Genomic DNA, 13,430 nt, shown 5'->3' with positions numbered 1-13,430 from the left:
TTTATAGGGCGTTACGTTTAATAGTGTATTTTATCAGAATTATATTCGAAAAATGTAATGTTGTAAATTGTATTGAATAAATTGAATTGAAACAAAAGAAGATGAAGTTGTCGATCTTCGGACTTTTCCTTTTAATCGATTTATCTTAAAAAATCAAATTATGTATACAATTTTAACCTCAAGATAAAACCGTTATGTTAATTTATAACTATTGGCAGATCTTGAAAGATATTTTTAAAAAAAAGAACGAAGGATTTCAATTTTAAGAACTATGGAGTTAAGTAATTTTTGAAAATTTCCAATATATGAAAATTAACACGTGTTATCTTCATGTAAAATAATTATATTTTATAAGCAATTCTTTATCTTCACAGGTTCAACTCTAAAGAAATATTAAAAATCTATATTATGAAAACTTTTAAATATTCAAAATGTCTAACCAAGGTGATGATGAGAAGAAGAAGCCGGGAAAGCTACCCCCTTTATTCACTTTCCTAAATGCTGGATTTTGCGGGTATTTAAAATATAAATTTTTCTAACTAATTACTCTAATTAAATTTTAAGTAAAAGCACAAAATTTAACAATTTCTCCTGATTTTTTAGCATGGCTGCAACCTGTTTCGTTCATCCTATGGATGTAATCAAAAATCGAATTCAAGTACAAAAGGAGAAAGCCTCAATCGCGTCCATAATTAGTTCAATATATAAAAACGAAGGAATTTTGAAATTCTATTCGGGCTTAAGTGCTGGTCTCGTACGACAAGCAACGTATACTACCGTCAGACTTGGTATATATAATCAACTACAAGAATATTGGAGGTGAGTGAAATTATTCTAAAACTGTAATTAAAATTTTTCTGCAAGTACTAATTAAATATTATGATTAATAATTTGATTGTATTACCATTGTTGCTAGACACAATCATCCTGAGCGTCCTGGTTTCGGAGTATTGGCGCTAATGGCGGGAACAGCGGGAGCTACTGGAGCATTCGTCGGTACACCGGCGGAAGTGGCCCTTGTACGGATGTCAGCTGATGGCAGATTACCAAAAGGTTATTATTTCGATCACCTCAAAACGTTTTACTTGCGATGCATCAAAATTATGTCTCTGTTTCGTAGTATATTCGAAATATATTATTTTCCATAGAACAAAGAAGAAACTACAAGAACGTGTTTCATGCATTTAGTAAAATAGCGAAGGACGAAGGAGTTACTACTCTTTGGAGAGGAAGTGTGGCTACAATGGGGAGAGCTATCGTTGTTAATATATCTCAGCTTGCAACTTACAGTCATATCAAGATGTTGATAGCCACGAAACGTATTTCGATATACATATGCATTATTTCGTTCTCTTTGTATGTCATTTTATAGACGTTACTTACTTAAAATGTTTTGTTCCATAGTGCAGATGTCGGATGGTCCTTTACTCTACTTCTGTGCGTCAATGTTATCAGGATTCCTCACTGTTCTTAATTCCATGCCATTTGATGTAGCTAAAACCAGGTAATTAACTGATTATTCTTTTTTAAGCACGAAAGAGCGTCTCGGTACTAATGGCGCCAAAGAACTAGCCGCTCTACCTGGTGGCGAAAATTGGAACTAAAACTCTGGGTAATTTTTGCGCCTCTATTGGCAAGATCAAAAAGCTCTTTTTTAGCATCAAACAGTAGATGGCGACGCTTGTTTTTTTAAATAATAGGAATTCGGATGAATTTTCAATATTGATTTATTTAAAAACAAAGCTCGTAGGAAAAAATACTACTCTACATTTTTTATTCATTTTTGCATATAGATTCTCCTCTCCTTTTTCGATTGTGCTATGAGGTCGAAATTATCTTGTAATTTCATTCTAAAGTGTGCTAATCTTATAGACATTTTATGAGATAATATTTTCAAATTGTGAAAATGATTTTTATATATTTTCAGGGTACAAATTATAAAAACAACGAAAAAACCACCTGGTCTAATACCAATGATGGTATCCATTGCTAGAAACGAAGGTATATTGGCACTTTGGAAAGGTTTCTTGCCCACCTACTGCAGAATAGGACCGCACACAGTTTTAACGTTATTATTCAATGAACAAATTACTAAGCTGTACAGGCGATACATGATGTAGTCGTTTAAAAAAATCGTAGCCATTATTGAATATCTGGAAATTTTTTTAATTATATGTACCTGTATGTTTGAGAATTTTCTTGATTTGTATAAAATAAAGCAGAGTTAAAAATTCTTACCTTTTAATAAATTTACACTCCATTAAAATATGAGATAACAAGACCTTTATTCAGTGGACGGTTTAAAGAATTCAAGGTACATACGATGCAATTGATCCATACATATCATAGTTATTACAGCATTGGGTGCTGCTCTACAATAATAAGGTAAAAATCCTCTCCACAACGATGTTACACTTTCATTCCGCACGATGCTAATCATCATACCCACAATTCCTGGCGGTTTTGTTGGTAAATTCCAATTTTGTATTCTAATAATATTCACATATGAAATATTGATTTAAAATATGCGATAAAGAATTAATAATCAATAAAGCAACGAAGTCTGCTTTAAAACTTTAAATCATAGATAATTACCATTGATCCAGATATTAGCATTGAAATCAATCACCGCAGCAACTAATTATCAATACTATTATTTAGATTATAATTACCTAGTTTTGGCTACGTCCACCGGAAGTGAGGCTGTGCACATCACCAGGCCGGATATCATAGCCGCAAGAAACTGCAATATTACACCCTCCTCGAAATGACCTACCAGCAATTTAAATATAATTAGTAAAACTGTAAATTAAATGGTATAATTTACGTATACCTGTATCAATCAACATTAACTTCGCTCTGCTGTATGTACCCAGCTGTGTTCCATTCACGATCGCAGCTCGGGTCATTGTTGGCACAGCTCCTCTCCACAATCCACGTGTACCTTCTGTTTTCCAAATGTCTATCAGCCCGACAATCGCGTTGTTATAATTCCTTCGTTTCTCTAAAAAATTCGTCCTTCAATCCAATCGATTTTTCCAAGTTTTATAAAGATTTATATAATTTCCCTTTTACCTGGAGGCAAGTTTACATCGGCTATCATACGAATCAGAACCAAATCGGTTGGGGTTCCAACAAATGCGCCCACGACACCAGACAACATTCCAATACTGACCATCGTAGGATAATTCAAACGTCCAAAGTATCCTCTGAATTATTAAACATTCAATTGTGTAACATATAAGTTAAATATTAATTATCTACAAAAAGTTGTATTATGGTTGATTTTACTCACTGGGCAAGGTCGTACAACGTGGTATACATTCCAAGCCTAGCAGTACTGTATGTTAATTGACGAAGAATACTAGCAGTCCAACCAATGTAAAAACTTTGTATTCCAACGTGTTTCAAAGAAACGCGTATCGTTTGACTCAATGAAGCTTTCGATACTTGCATTCGTACCTTGAACACATCGAACGGATGGGTGGCAGTCTGCCCTGCGGCACTGTAACATTTACTTCAATATTTTTCATTGCAAATTCTTTTTAAATAGTCATTTACCCAGATAATCCACCGATGATAAAGTTGACGAAAGGGGATACTTTACGATCATCATTGTTAGTTATCAATAACATCGAATCATATTTTGATTATTAAACTTCGTCGGTTGAAAATAATTGTCTACAATACACTTTTAAGTAATTAATTAATCACCGTGATGTCGTAACCTACGTTCCATTTTGAAAATACTGAACGTAGCAGCATTCAAGACTTTTTTTTTTATTAATACACTATTGACAATAATTTCGAATTTTTATTTGAATAGTTTAGAAAATTTTATTTATTTTTCTTAGTAGGCTAATGAAGTAATTACAGATGGTAATTTATATAGCGGGTATGCACTCATCGAGAGCTAAATTTTCATAGTCAACAGCCAAACGACCAAAGAAATCGATAAGCGACGGTAAATTCGACTCATATTTCCTCTTTGATTTCGTAGCAAGAGCTACGTTTATTTTCGCTAAACGATCATGTAGCGTGGATAATGTGACTGCCATGCTAGGACTGGCAGCCATCATCAGACCGAAATTTCGGCTTTCGTCGTCGTGTAAAATTATACTGGAACCTTGCTTCTTTTTTGCATCGAACGTGATCTGGAGAGAAAGAAATAAATAGAAGTTAATTTAAAAATATTTTCGCCTTTTGATACGGAAAAATCTTCCGAGACAATTTCATGACAGAAAAGTATCATGAAATGGTACTTATGGCATATCAATTTGAAGCTTAAAATCTGCTGAAAACACCTACATAAATGATTTGACGATATCCTTAACACAAGATGAGTAGTTGTGGATTGCAACGAACAATGTTGAATTACATCAAGTAAAAAGTCTAAGATAATTTCATGACATAAAAGTATCATGAAATGGTACTTATGGCATATCAATTTGAAGCTTAAAATCTGCTGAAAACAGCTACATAAATGATTTGACGATATCCTTAACACAAGATGAGTAGTTGCGGATTGCAACGAACAATGTTGAATTACATCAAGTAAAAAGTCTAAGATAATTTCATGACATAAAAGTATCATGAAATGACATTAATGGTACATCATTTTAAAGCTTAAAATTCAATGAAAATTGCTATTACATAGCTAATAAACGTACATTACATTGTGCGAAAATATTTCTAAGTTGGGACCATCGATAACCAGAGAGTCTTGTATCGTATAATAGTCCAATTATGACGCCACATCTTTCTTTGGTTTCATTCCATTCAGGTGATTTGTGGGGATATAAAATTGAGGATTTTCTTCTTTGAGAATCTGGGATTACAGGTACGTCAGCGATGAACTGATTTGTCTGGGAGCTATTTCAACATTCACATCTTCAGTTCAGTATCGTTATTAAAGACCAAATAAATTTGAATCATTACTTGTATGCTCCTCCAATCGCAAATTTCATCCAATCAATGTAACTTTGCACAAAAGAATAACAGGGACGCACATTTTGCATCAAAACCACGAATTTATCATCAAACTTGTTAGTGTAGCAATAACAATCTACGGTTAAATAACCAAAGTAACCCTCGTCCTGCATTCCCATTGCAAATTTATTAACACTGCTTTCTAGTTTCTTGATGTCCAACGAACTTTGTGGCATCATGTACATGAAGGTCGAAATTGCTTCTAAACCTGTCATGAAAAATCAATAAAGTATTAGACAGTAAATTTTTAAATAATTCAAGGATGCTCGGTTTAAAAATTTAAGGATTGTAATTCGAAGAGAGTTTAAATTTCTTCTGTATTTTATAAATTAATAATGATATATGAGTTTCCAATAATATACCCAAATTTAGCTTATCAGCAGTTCCAATCCACCTAGGCTGCTTCCCAGTTGCTCTCCCAGAAAGGAACAGCGATACCGAGATGGTGTTCGAATCTTTCTCCATAGGAATCGCTTGCAGCAAGCACCCATACTTCTGAATTTGCATATAGAACTCTTTCCAAGATTTATAGGATTTCATCAGTCGCGTGACATAGGAGACAACCTTCGGTAGATGTACCATTAATTTCTGATGAAACTCCTCCCTCAGACTGGGACTCTCCATCCAAGCGTCACCATGTTTCTCCCTTTCCTTCCTCAACAGTGGCATAAACGGTACACTTATATGATTAATTAAAAAAATCCCAGAATGTTTATCCAGAATCGCATAATTCAATTTGATCAGCCATATGCAGACCTCCGTGTGGCGAACAATGAAATCAGCCATGGTCGAGCAAAGAGTCTTATAATCCTTTATGTCCCTAGCGTGTATAGGCTGAAGTAGTCCAAATTTCTCGATCATCTCGGCCACTTTTGATGAATTCAACATCGTACGTTGCAGTTCCATGTCAGGACTCAACAGAGGGATGCCCAGACTGCCAGCCAGCCTCATATCGCATTCGTCAACGTGCCAGGGTAAGAAGTAAGCTGATTTCCCGGCTATCTTTTTTCTGATCTCTTCCAAAGTATCTTCAGAACAATGGAGGATTCTGGAGGTGTTTATAGGACGATGCTTGAAGGTTTCTAACTGAGACAGAGCTATGAATGTGATTCTTTTAGCATCATCTTCAGAGGGAGACATCGATTCGATGAAGTCGCTGTACATCATTAATAAGTCTTCTGTAGGTTTCACCGGTAGAATGTAAATTATTTCTGTTTTTGGGTTACGAACCATGGATATTCTTAAGCTTGATATATTTTGTACAATTCGAAAGGTTATCGGATCGAAAGACTGGCGTACCTCCAAAGGATTCCCTATGGATGGTAAGTGGATGACGACATGGGGTTGTAAGATCATGGAATCAAATTCTTTGCTCAATTTTAAGGAAAGTTCTCGTGTGGTTTGTAAAGAGATCAACATCTGTTCCAAGTAACGTTTATGGATCTCCTTTTTTTGCTTCAGGTTCATCCAGGTGAACCATAGGTAACTTGCTGCTATGTAGAGGCGATCTGATTCTCGTTTCATTTTCCGTAGCTGGGGAATAAGAAATGAAAGATTTAGAATTATTTTTTTTATATAAAATCACCCTCTTTTCATTTGTAATTATTTTTTCATTTCACAGGTATTTATCGTTTTGTTTATTAACAATGAAATATCATTTACCACGTAACCACGCCATCGGGCTTGTATCAGGGTCGCAGCTATGTGCTCCCCTTCGATCGTACGAAATTGCAATTCCCAGCTTTCCAGCCAAGTGGCTTCCGTTTTATTTTCTAACAGATCGATTAAATCTTGCCTCTCCAATACGATGTCCGTTTCATTTCCCTTGATGCTCGATAGGAAATTGAAAGTTTCACGCGGTTTCAGATGTAACACCGGTATCTGACGTTTCTTTATTATACGTTCTATTTGAGGGCGAACAATTAAATTCCATCTGGATCCGTATTGATTCCCATAAACGTCCAATATCTTCAACCAAACGTTGGAATTCTTGTGATGGCCGTCGACGAATTTCAAGCTTCCCACCTTGGATAATTCCTCTAGGACAGAATGATGTACTACCTCTTTTCTGTTCAGGAGTTTCATGATACCTTTTGGATGCAAGGAAAGCTTGACGGCTGATCGGTCTTCGTAGCTGTCGATCGACTCGGAAATGATTTCATTACCACTTCTAGAAATATTATGTTATTTGTACTTGAAAAAATTTGTATATTGATACATTATAGTGAAATATTTCACATTTTGGTAAATTTCAATGTTTATATTTTCTGAGAAGGGTTAAATGAAATTAGAAAGAGTTACCTACGAGTCAATTCGTTTTTTTGGTAAAGAGAGCATTTGCGACCTAAGGTAGACCATATCATGTTTGAACTTCAAATCGGACTCGTCGAACTGAGTCCTCATGGGCTCTCGTGGTTTCGATATAATATTTCGAGTGTCCTCGAGTTTCCATTCGGGTATATTTTCCCAAGTATAGCAGGACACTTTGTCGTTAGGCTGGTTCAATGCGTCGCAACATATTTCGTAGCTTCTGTTCATTTCCTTGCTGGACAGGTAAGACGGTGGTTGCATGCGATCCCTCGTTGCAGTTAATAAATCAGTCTTTAACTTTAGAATGCACTCCTCGCATGCTTCTTCCATGCTCATCAATTCCTTCAACGTGTACTCGTAGAAGGCTCGTGTACACCCTAACGTGTACTGCTCGGATTTATTAGCCTTTGCACTATTTACAAATAAAGAAAACTTAATTGGGGAGCATTTTACGTGATTGTCCTAAACAAACCTAAACTTAACGATTTCCTTTTTACGATCACCGATGAACTTTTTAATTGGGACTATTTCTTGTCGGATTCTTATGACAGAATTTTGTATCATATCTATACAATTAGCGTACACTTCGTCAGTTTGCAACAATTCGTTATGACGATCCATTTTAATAACAGTCTGTAATTTAAAAAACATATAAATTATAGTGACTGTTAGTAAAATGTTTGATTATTATTCTTCCTGATTCATTTATTTTTTTAAATAAATGATCTTATATAGTATATTTAAAATATATTCAGGATTATTAATTAAAATTAAAATATAAATATATTTTATCTTATAGTTTAAAATCATGCGAATTTGACGTTGTCAAATTTTTAATAATTGATAGCGAAAGGAAAAATCATTAATAACTTATTTTTGACGAACAATTTATGAATTTTTATGATTGATTCTTAATAACTTTCAGGTAAAGGTTTTGTAAGGATCTAGCTAGTAATTAATTGATTACAAATAATTATAAGGTCGACGGTTCGAACTTACAGGAACTATCACTTTAAAAATTGTTAATAATTTGGAACTTGTTTATATATCTTATATACAAAACCTGAATTTTATCTTTTTTATTAGATTTGATTACATTTACAGTAGAATTGAATCTAATTGCAAATTGTTATGTCCTTAAATAATTGAACTTGTATATTCAATGAATTGCGAAGATGGCGCTCATTATGATTTATCTATATATTCGGAAAGTACTTGGTTGACATGCGAAGAGGTTATATTTCTTCGTGTCTGATGATATTCACGTTACTAACAAACGGCTTGTAAAAGAGTTTTGTAATAATTTTTCCACGCAAAGAACATAAAACTATAAGAGCGATAGTGTATAAGACCAATCTCCATTGCTAGTAACCGTTATCCTACTATTGAGCTTCTATGACAGTAGGCTGTCAAAGTATGTTGATAAGTGTTTTTATACGATTAAAATGCTTCTTTGCCTGCTTCGATACAATCGATCATTCAAAATTATAATTACATATCATTTATGAAATAAAAGTTTATACCATAATAACGTAAAATTATAAAAGATGTATTCTTAGTGTAAATATAAAATATTGTGAAAGTGAATAAATATATTTAATTATATTAATCATTGGAAACATTCAATACATTCTTTACTTTCAGGAATTTAAGGGAAGGCAATGGGTGCAACGCCAAGTCGATATGATGATCTGTCTAAGAATGTCTATTTGGAAAAATTTTGTGGGAAAAAGAGTATTCTTCCAAATGATCCATTTTGGGATACTTTCTTATTGTATAATATCAAACCACCTGTTACCAGAAATGATCAGATAGAGTTAGATTCTAGACTGGATTCTTCTTGTCAGCAGTTACTTGCTAACAATTTGACCACTGGCAATTTTGGTAGTCTAATACAGGTTGCCCTTGCACGTGCTAGCAACCTGTTAGCATCAATGCAAAATCAAAAGTATGATATCTTTTACTTCAACATTCTATAATCAAGATTAGAAATAAAAATGTAATCATATAATGATTTACAGAATCACATCAGCTTGGCAGACATACCAGGCATTGTTTGCAATAAGATGTATACTAAAGTATTTGATTGAAACAGTTGGTGAAGAAGAAATGGTAAAGCACATAGAAGCACCACAGTTACCTGTACCAACACAATCAAATTCTTCTTATAGATTAGAAGATCTATTTGAAACATTAGTAGACATCATAACAGAGGTACCACTGTCGTAAGTACCTTACAATAAATTTATATCACTTATTTTGTTAATTAAACATTTTCTTAAGGTTCTAGTTCAAAGGATGATTGTGAAGGGTAGATTTTGTTTTATGTACATACATAATGAGATACAAAAAATTTTGTTTTAGTGCTGACTTCACATATGTTGTTCACCTAGAAGCAATAAATTGCTTACTTGTACTGCTCTCTGTGCAACTATTTTCACAAACTGCAGCTGAATACAGCTGCATCTACAGAATAGCAATGCATTCGCATTATAGTGAACATGCACCAGCTGTGGTGTGTACGTTATTGCATAATTTTGTACAGCAAGAACATGCTCCTCCAGGTTTTCTTACACAACAACCAGGAGGAAGCATAGTTTTCAGTATAGCTGGTATGTTTAATAGTATCACATTATACCATCTCTATATTAGAAATAATAATTATATATTTCAGTATGCAAACTGTTGGTGTATTATAATTTTCTATTGTAGAGCAATTCAAATTAGAAACTGTGTAATAGTTAAATTAATATGATTTTAATATTATTTTATCATTCTGTTTATAAAAAGGACACGTTTTATGTTGCTCTATTCTATTAACTTACATTTCAGTAATATGCAATAAAATATTACAGCTGGATTATGGAATGTAATTACAATGGGGATGGGTAGTAGTTTGAAAAATGTACAAGTTACGAGTAATGGTACTTCGGAAGACGAAGAACGAAAACGTGATACAGAAACACCTCTTGCTAGTCAATCGTTATTATTGTTACTGGTTCTAACAAATCATTGTACCGCGACGGAAAATCCTTACAGAAATGCCCTTTTTTCGTTCGTTGATATGCAAGGCTAGTATTGAATGAATTGATCAGCTAGTATCGATACAAATTCATTATGAAAACAAACGTATATTTTTTTATAGAAGACTATTCTACAATGCAAGGAAAAAACGTGTTTGCGTTTAATTTGAATAAATTGTACAGTACAATATGTAATATACCAAATACAGACGAAGTCACGTTATTATTATACATGTTATTACATAGGAATTCAAGTGTAAAACAATACATTATGAAAAGACCAGATATACAATTATTGGTAAGTATATAATTAATAAATAAAAGAAATATTTTTAGGTTGCTGCAAATACAATTTTAGCAAAAGGTGAGGTGTATCATAAAATTTCTAATTGATATTTTTATTCAGGTAACACCGATACTTCAAATATTATATCATGCTCCAAATAATACATCCCATCATATTTACATGTCCCTTATTATTCTTTTAATTTTAAGTGAAGATGAAACGTTTAATAAAAGAATACACGAAATAGTAAGTTATTTTACGAATAATCAGTAGCTATTTTATTAAAAAAAAAGAAAAAAAAAGATGAAAATAAATCTATTAATTATCAATTTTTAGATGCTTAAAGGCGTAAGTTGGTATACGGAAAGATCAATAAGCGAAATATCATTAGGGGGTCTTTTAATTCTCGTTGTTATAAGAACGATACAATATAATATGTTTAAAATGCGGGTAAGAAGGTGTACTATATACTCATAAATAATTATAAACATAGATAATATAATATTTTTTTTCATACACCATAGGATAAATATCTTCACACAAACTGTTTAGCAGCTTTAGCAAATATGTCAGCGCAATTTAGATCTCTGCATCCTTATGTTAGTCAAAGATTATTAAGTTTATTCGAAACTCTTGCAAAAAAGCATTCTAGATTGGAATCCAAAATACGCGCACAACCTTTCGTTTCTTCCGATAGTACCACTGTTACAATTAACGGAACCACGGCAAATACAGACCTAGTAAGATCTTACAACAAACTATGTAACATAATCAAATAATTTATAATTTAGTACAAATGAAATTAATCGTATTGCAGATCCAAGATTTAACAATACTCGAAGAAGTTTTACGAATGGTATTGGAAATTATAAATAGTTGTTTAACTCACAGGCTTGCACATAATCCAAACTTAATATATACACTTTTATATAAGAAAGATATTTTTCAACCATTTAGAATGCACACTGCATTTCAAGATATTGTACAAAATATAGATTCTGTGAGTTTTAGTTTTACTTTATACATATAGCTTGCTACTAAAAAACAGGTAAGAGTGAATATATTTCTCTTTTAGGTCATCAACTTCTTCTCTTATAAGTTGGAACAAAAGGATCAATCGCAATTAGGTGTTAGCCAAGTATTAAATACAATTCAACAAGGTACTAGTGAATGGCCCCGTGATCGTCTAAGGGTACGTGCAATTTAATTCTTATAATAATAATTAGGTACTCTACAATTAGGTGATTCACTGATTATGGTATGAGTTATAGCTAACCGATTAGTGGTCATTGACTCAACAGGAATTATCTTGGAATAAATAATACTGTAGCGATAAAAAAAAATTATTTTACAGAAATTTCCAGAGCTTAAATTTAAGTATGTAGAAGAGGAGCAACCGGAGGAATTTTTCATCCCCTATGTGTGGAGCGTGGTGTGTCAAAGCGCGCTGTTATATTGGAGTGCAGAGAATATTAAATTATTTTCACCTAATAGCAGTGAACAAACGACAATCATCGTTTGCTGATACTGAGACACAAACTGCTGTCTGCAGTAAATACACGGCATAGAAATCAAGTAAGAAAATTTCAGTGCGGTATTTCTAATAATGGAACACTTGTTTGATACGAAAAGGAAACAATAATATTAATAACATTCTTATTTCATGTCTAAAATCAATCGAGCAGTACTTATCGTTTTGCTTTTTTTTTCAATTTCTTATTTAAATACATTAACATTATATTTTTAAAATTTGATGTCGGTTACTTTAACAAATCAATCGAAACACTGTTGGTATGTTTTAATGACCTTTTAACGCATAAGCCTAATTAACAAGGATTGTGAATTATAGATAATACCAATTAATTCATTCACTGTACAGTAATGAGATTAAATTTAACATCATAAGATTCTGTATTACTAAGACTGCAATCATTCAATTATTGTTTTGTGGGAGTTGCATTATTTTCTATTATTTTCGTAAATGAAAATATTAAAATATTCGACTGGTCTGAATATCCAATTGGTCTTTAGATTTCCACTTGAATATTCAGACCAAAATTTCATTAACACATGGATAAAATTATTTGTCAAAGCTTCTCGAAAAAAAATATGCTTAAAAATAATTTTTAAAAATAAATAATAGAAGCTTATTATTTATTGTAGTTTCGATTATTAGAATTTTGCGAGAAAAATTAATTAATGATTAAATACCGTTCCAAATATTATTTTAAAAATTATTTTTAAAGGGTAGAAGTAAATAAATGATGGAAATATTATTTATAATAACTGAAAAAAACGTTCGTTTACGTTTTATATGTATCGTATTTAATTGTAAATATATGATATGTATTAAGCACGTGAAAAAGATGTTAATTGATAATTATTTAATAAAAATTTTAAAAATGCTGATCTTTATAACGAACATTTTTTTATTCTCTTAAATGTTTAATTTATACGATCAAGTCCTAAATCAAACTTTTATAAAAAGCAAGATTTACTTATTAATCATAATTTAAAAGCATGTAACAAAATAATTGCTAAATGCTTAATTAAATAATTTTATTATTGTAAATATAAAATGTTTCTTGAACAAAATATACATAAAGAAATCGTAATTTCTTCGACATTATTAAATAAAAACATTTAATAATTACAGATCGAGAAGGGTAGAAATAAATATCAACTATCTGTCAGCCTATAGGATATATTGAAACGTGAAATGCTTGAAACTGAAACTTAATCAATATCTTCCATTTTATCTTGGGAAGTTACCAAGTTTACTTAGCGTGTCCCATCGGCTGTAAAGATAGTTGGTTCACCTT

General features: G+C 32.2%; 4 protein-coding genes across 6 annotated transcripts; 2 read left to right on the top strand and 2 right to left on the bottom strand.

Annotated features, from left to right (window-relative positions):
* Window positions 1-147: 147 nt before the first annotated feature.
* On the top strand, window positions 148-2,120 carry LOC117604390 (mitochondrial 2-oxoglutarate/malate carrier protein). The gene is made up of 7 exons (XM_076689046.1): window positions 148-276; window positions 375-514; window positions 604-819; window positions 917-1,053; window positions 1,149-1,319; window positions 1,405-1,504; window positions 1,928-2,120. Exons 2-7 carry the CDS (start codon window positions 432-434, stop codon window positions 2,118-2,120), a joined length of 900 nt encoding a protein of 299 aa, XP_076545161.1. The 5' UTR covers window positions 148-276; window positions 375-431.
* On the bottom strand, window positions 2,016-3,703 carry LOC117604391 (mitochondrial 2-oxoglutarate/malate carrier protein). 2 transcript variants are annotated; one of them, XM_034324381.2, is made up of 7 exons: window positions 3,562-3,703; window positions 3,296-3,505; window positions 3,076-3,209; window positions 2,834-3,004; window positions 2,673-2,772; window positions 2,239-2,489; window positions 2,016-2,153 (listed from the first exon to the last, which is right to left on the bottom strand). In XM_034324381.2, exons 1-6 carry the CDS (start codon window positions 3,633-3,635, stop codon window positions 2,285-2,287), a joined length of 894 nt encoding a protein of 297 aa, XP_034180272.1. In that variant the 5' UTR covers window positions 3,636-3,703; the 3' UTR covers window positions 2,016-2,153; window positions 2,239-2,284. The 2 variants fall into 2 exon arrangements, with proteins under 2 accessions (XP_034180272.1, XP_034180273.1); XM_034324382.2 differs by having other exon boundaries at window positions 3,296-3,462; window positions 3,562-3,670.
* Window positions 3,704-3,884: 181 nt separating this feature from the next.
* LOC117604384 (IQ motif-containing protein H) lies at window positions 3,885-8,502 on the bottom strand. 2 transcript variants are annotated; one of them, XM_034324361.2, is made up of 8 exons: window positions 8,299-8,502; window positions 7,772-7,932; window positions 7,295-7,711; window positions 6,652-7,159; window positions 5,352-6,522; window positions 4,939-5,197; window positions 4,671-4,872; window positions 3,885-4,154 (listed from the first exon to the last, which is right to left on the bottom strand). In XM_034324361.2, exons 2-8 carry the CDS (start codon window positions 7,918-7,920, stop codon window positions 3,885-3,887), a joined length of 2,976 nt encoding a protein of 991 aa, XP_034180252.1. In that variant the 5' UTR covers window positions 7,921-7,932; window positions 8,299-8,502. The 2 variants fall into 2 exon arrangements, with proteins under 2 accessions (XP_034180252.1, XP_034180254.1); XM_034324363.2 differs by lacking the exons at window positions 7,772-7,932; window positions 8,299-8,502 and having other exon boundaries at window positions 7,291-7,488.
* Window positions 8,502-12,849, top strand: LOC117604385 (dymeclin). Its single transcript, XM_034324364.2, has 12 exons — window positions 8,502-8,713; window positions 8,944-9,247; window positions 9,321-9,524; window positions 9,664-9,911; window positions 10,155-10,370; window positions 10,445-10,620; window positions 10,729-10,854; window positions 10,945-11,058; window positions 11,133-11,348; window positions 11,426-11,608; window positions 11,684-11,800; window positions 11,963-12,849. Exons 2-12 carry the CDS (start codon window positions 8,961-8,963, stop codon window positions 12,131-12,133), a joined length of 2,058 nt encoding a protein of 685 aa, XP_034180255.1. The 5' UTR covers window positions 8,502-8,713; window positions 8,944-8,960; the 3' UTR covers window positions 12,134-12,849.
* Window positions 12,850-13,430: the final 581 nt, after the last annotated feature.

This window comes from Osmia lignaria, chromosome 7 (assembly GCF_051020975.1).
Source record: "Osmia lignaria lignaria isolate PbOS001 chromosome 7, iyOsmLign1, whole genome shotgun sequence".
Classification (NCBI taxonomy): Eukaryota; Metazoa; Arthropoda; class Insecta; order Hymenoptera; family Megachilidae; genus Osmia; species Osmia lignaria.
Note: the sequence above shows the minus strand (reverse complement) of the source record. Positions and strands in the feature narration are given on the sequence as shown.

Bases quoted from the DNA above. Each gene is read 5' to 3' on its own strand.
- LOC117604390 (XM_076689046.1), top strand. From the start codon at position 432: ATGTCTAACCAAGGTGATGATGAGAAGAAGAAGCCGGGAAAGCTACCC. The intron at 515-603 runs GTATTTAAAATA...CTGATTTTTTAG, and splicing joins CTAAATGCTGGATTTTGCGG to CATGGCTGCAACCTGTTTCG. The intron at 1,505-1,927 runs GTAATTAACTGA...ATATATTTTCAG, and splicing joins TTTGATGTAGCTAAAACCAG to GGTACAAATTATAAAAACAA.
- LOC117604391 (XM_034324381.2), bottom strand. From the start codon at position 3,635: ATGTTATTGATAACTAACAATGATGATCGTAAAGTATCCCCTTTCGTC. The intron at 3,506-3,561 runs GTAAATGACTAT...TAAATGTTACAG, and splicing joins ATCATCGGTGGATTATCTGG to TGCCGCAGGGCAGACTGCCA. The intron at 3,005-3,075 runs GTAAAAGGGAAA...CGAATTTTTTAG, and splicing joins CGATGTAAACTTGCCTCCAG to AGAAACGAAGGAATTATAAC.
- LOC117604384 (XM_034324361.2), bottom strand. From the start codon at position 7,920: ATGGATCGTCATAACGAATTGTTGCAAACTGACGAAGTGTACGCTAAT. The intron at 7,712-7,771 runs GTTTGTTTAGGA...ATTTGTAAATAG, and splicing joins AAGGAAATCGTTAAGTTTAG to TGCAAAGGCTAATAAATCCG. The intron at 7,160-7,294 runs GTAGGTAACTCT...TAATATTTCTAG, and splicing joins CCAAAAAAACGAATTGACTC to AAGTGGTAATGAAATCATTT.
- LOC117604385 (XM_034324364.2), top strand. From the start codon at position 8,961: ATGGGTGCAACGCCAAGTCGATATGATGATCTGTCTAAGAATGTCTAT. The intron at 10,621-10,728 runs GTAAGTATATAA...ATTTTTATTCAG, and splicing joins GACCAGATATACAATTATTG to GTAACACCGATACTTCAAAT. The intron at 10,855-10,944 runs GTAAGTTATTTT...ATCAATTTTTAG, and splicing joins ATAAAAGAATACACGAAATA to ATGCTTAAAGGCGTAAGTTG.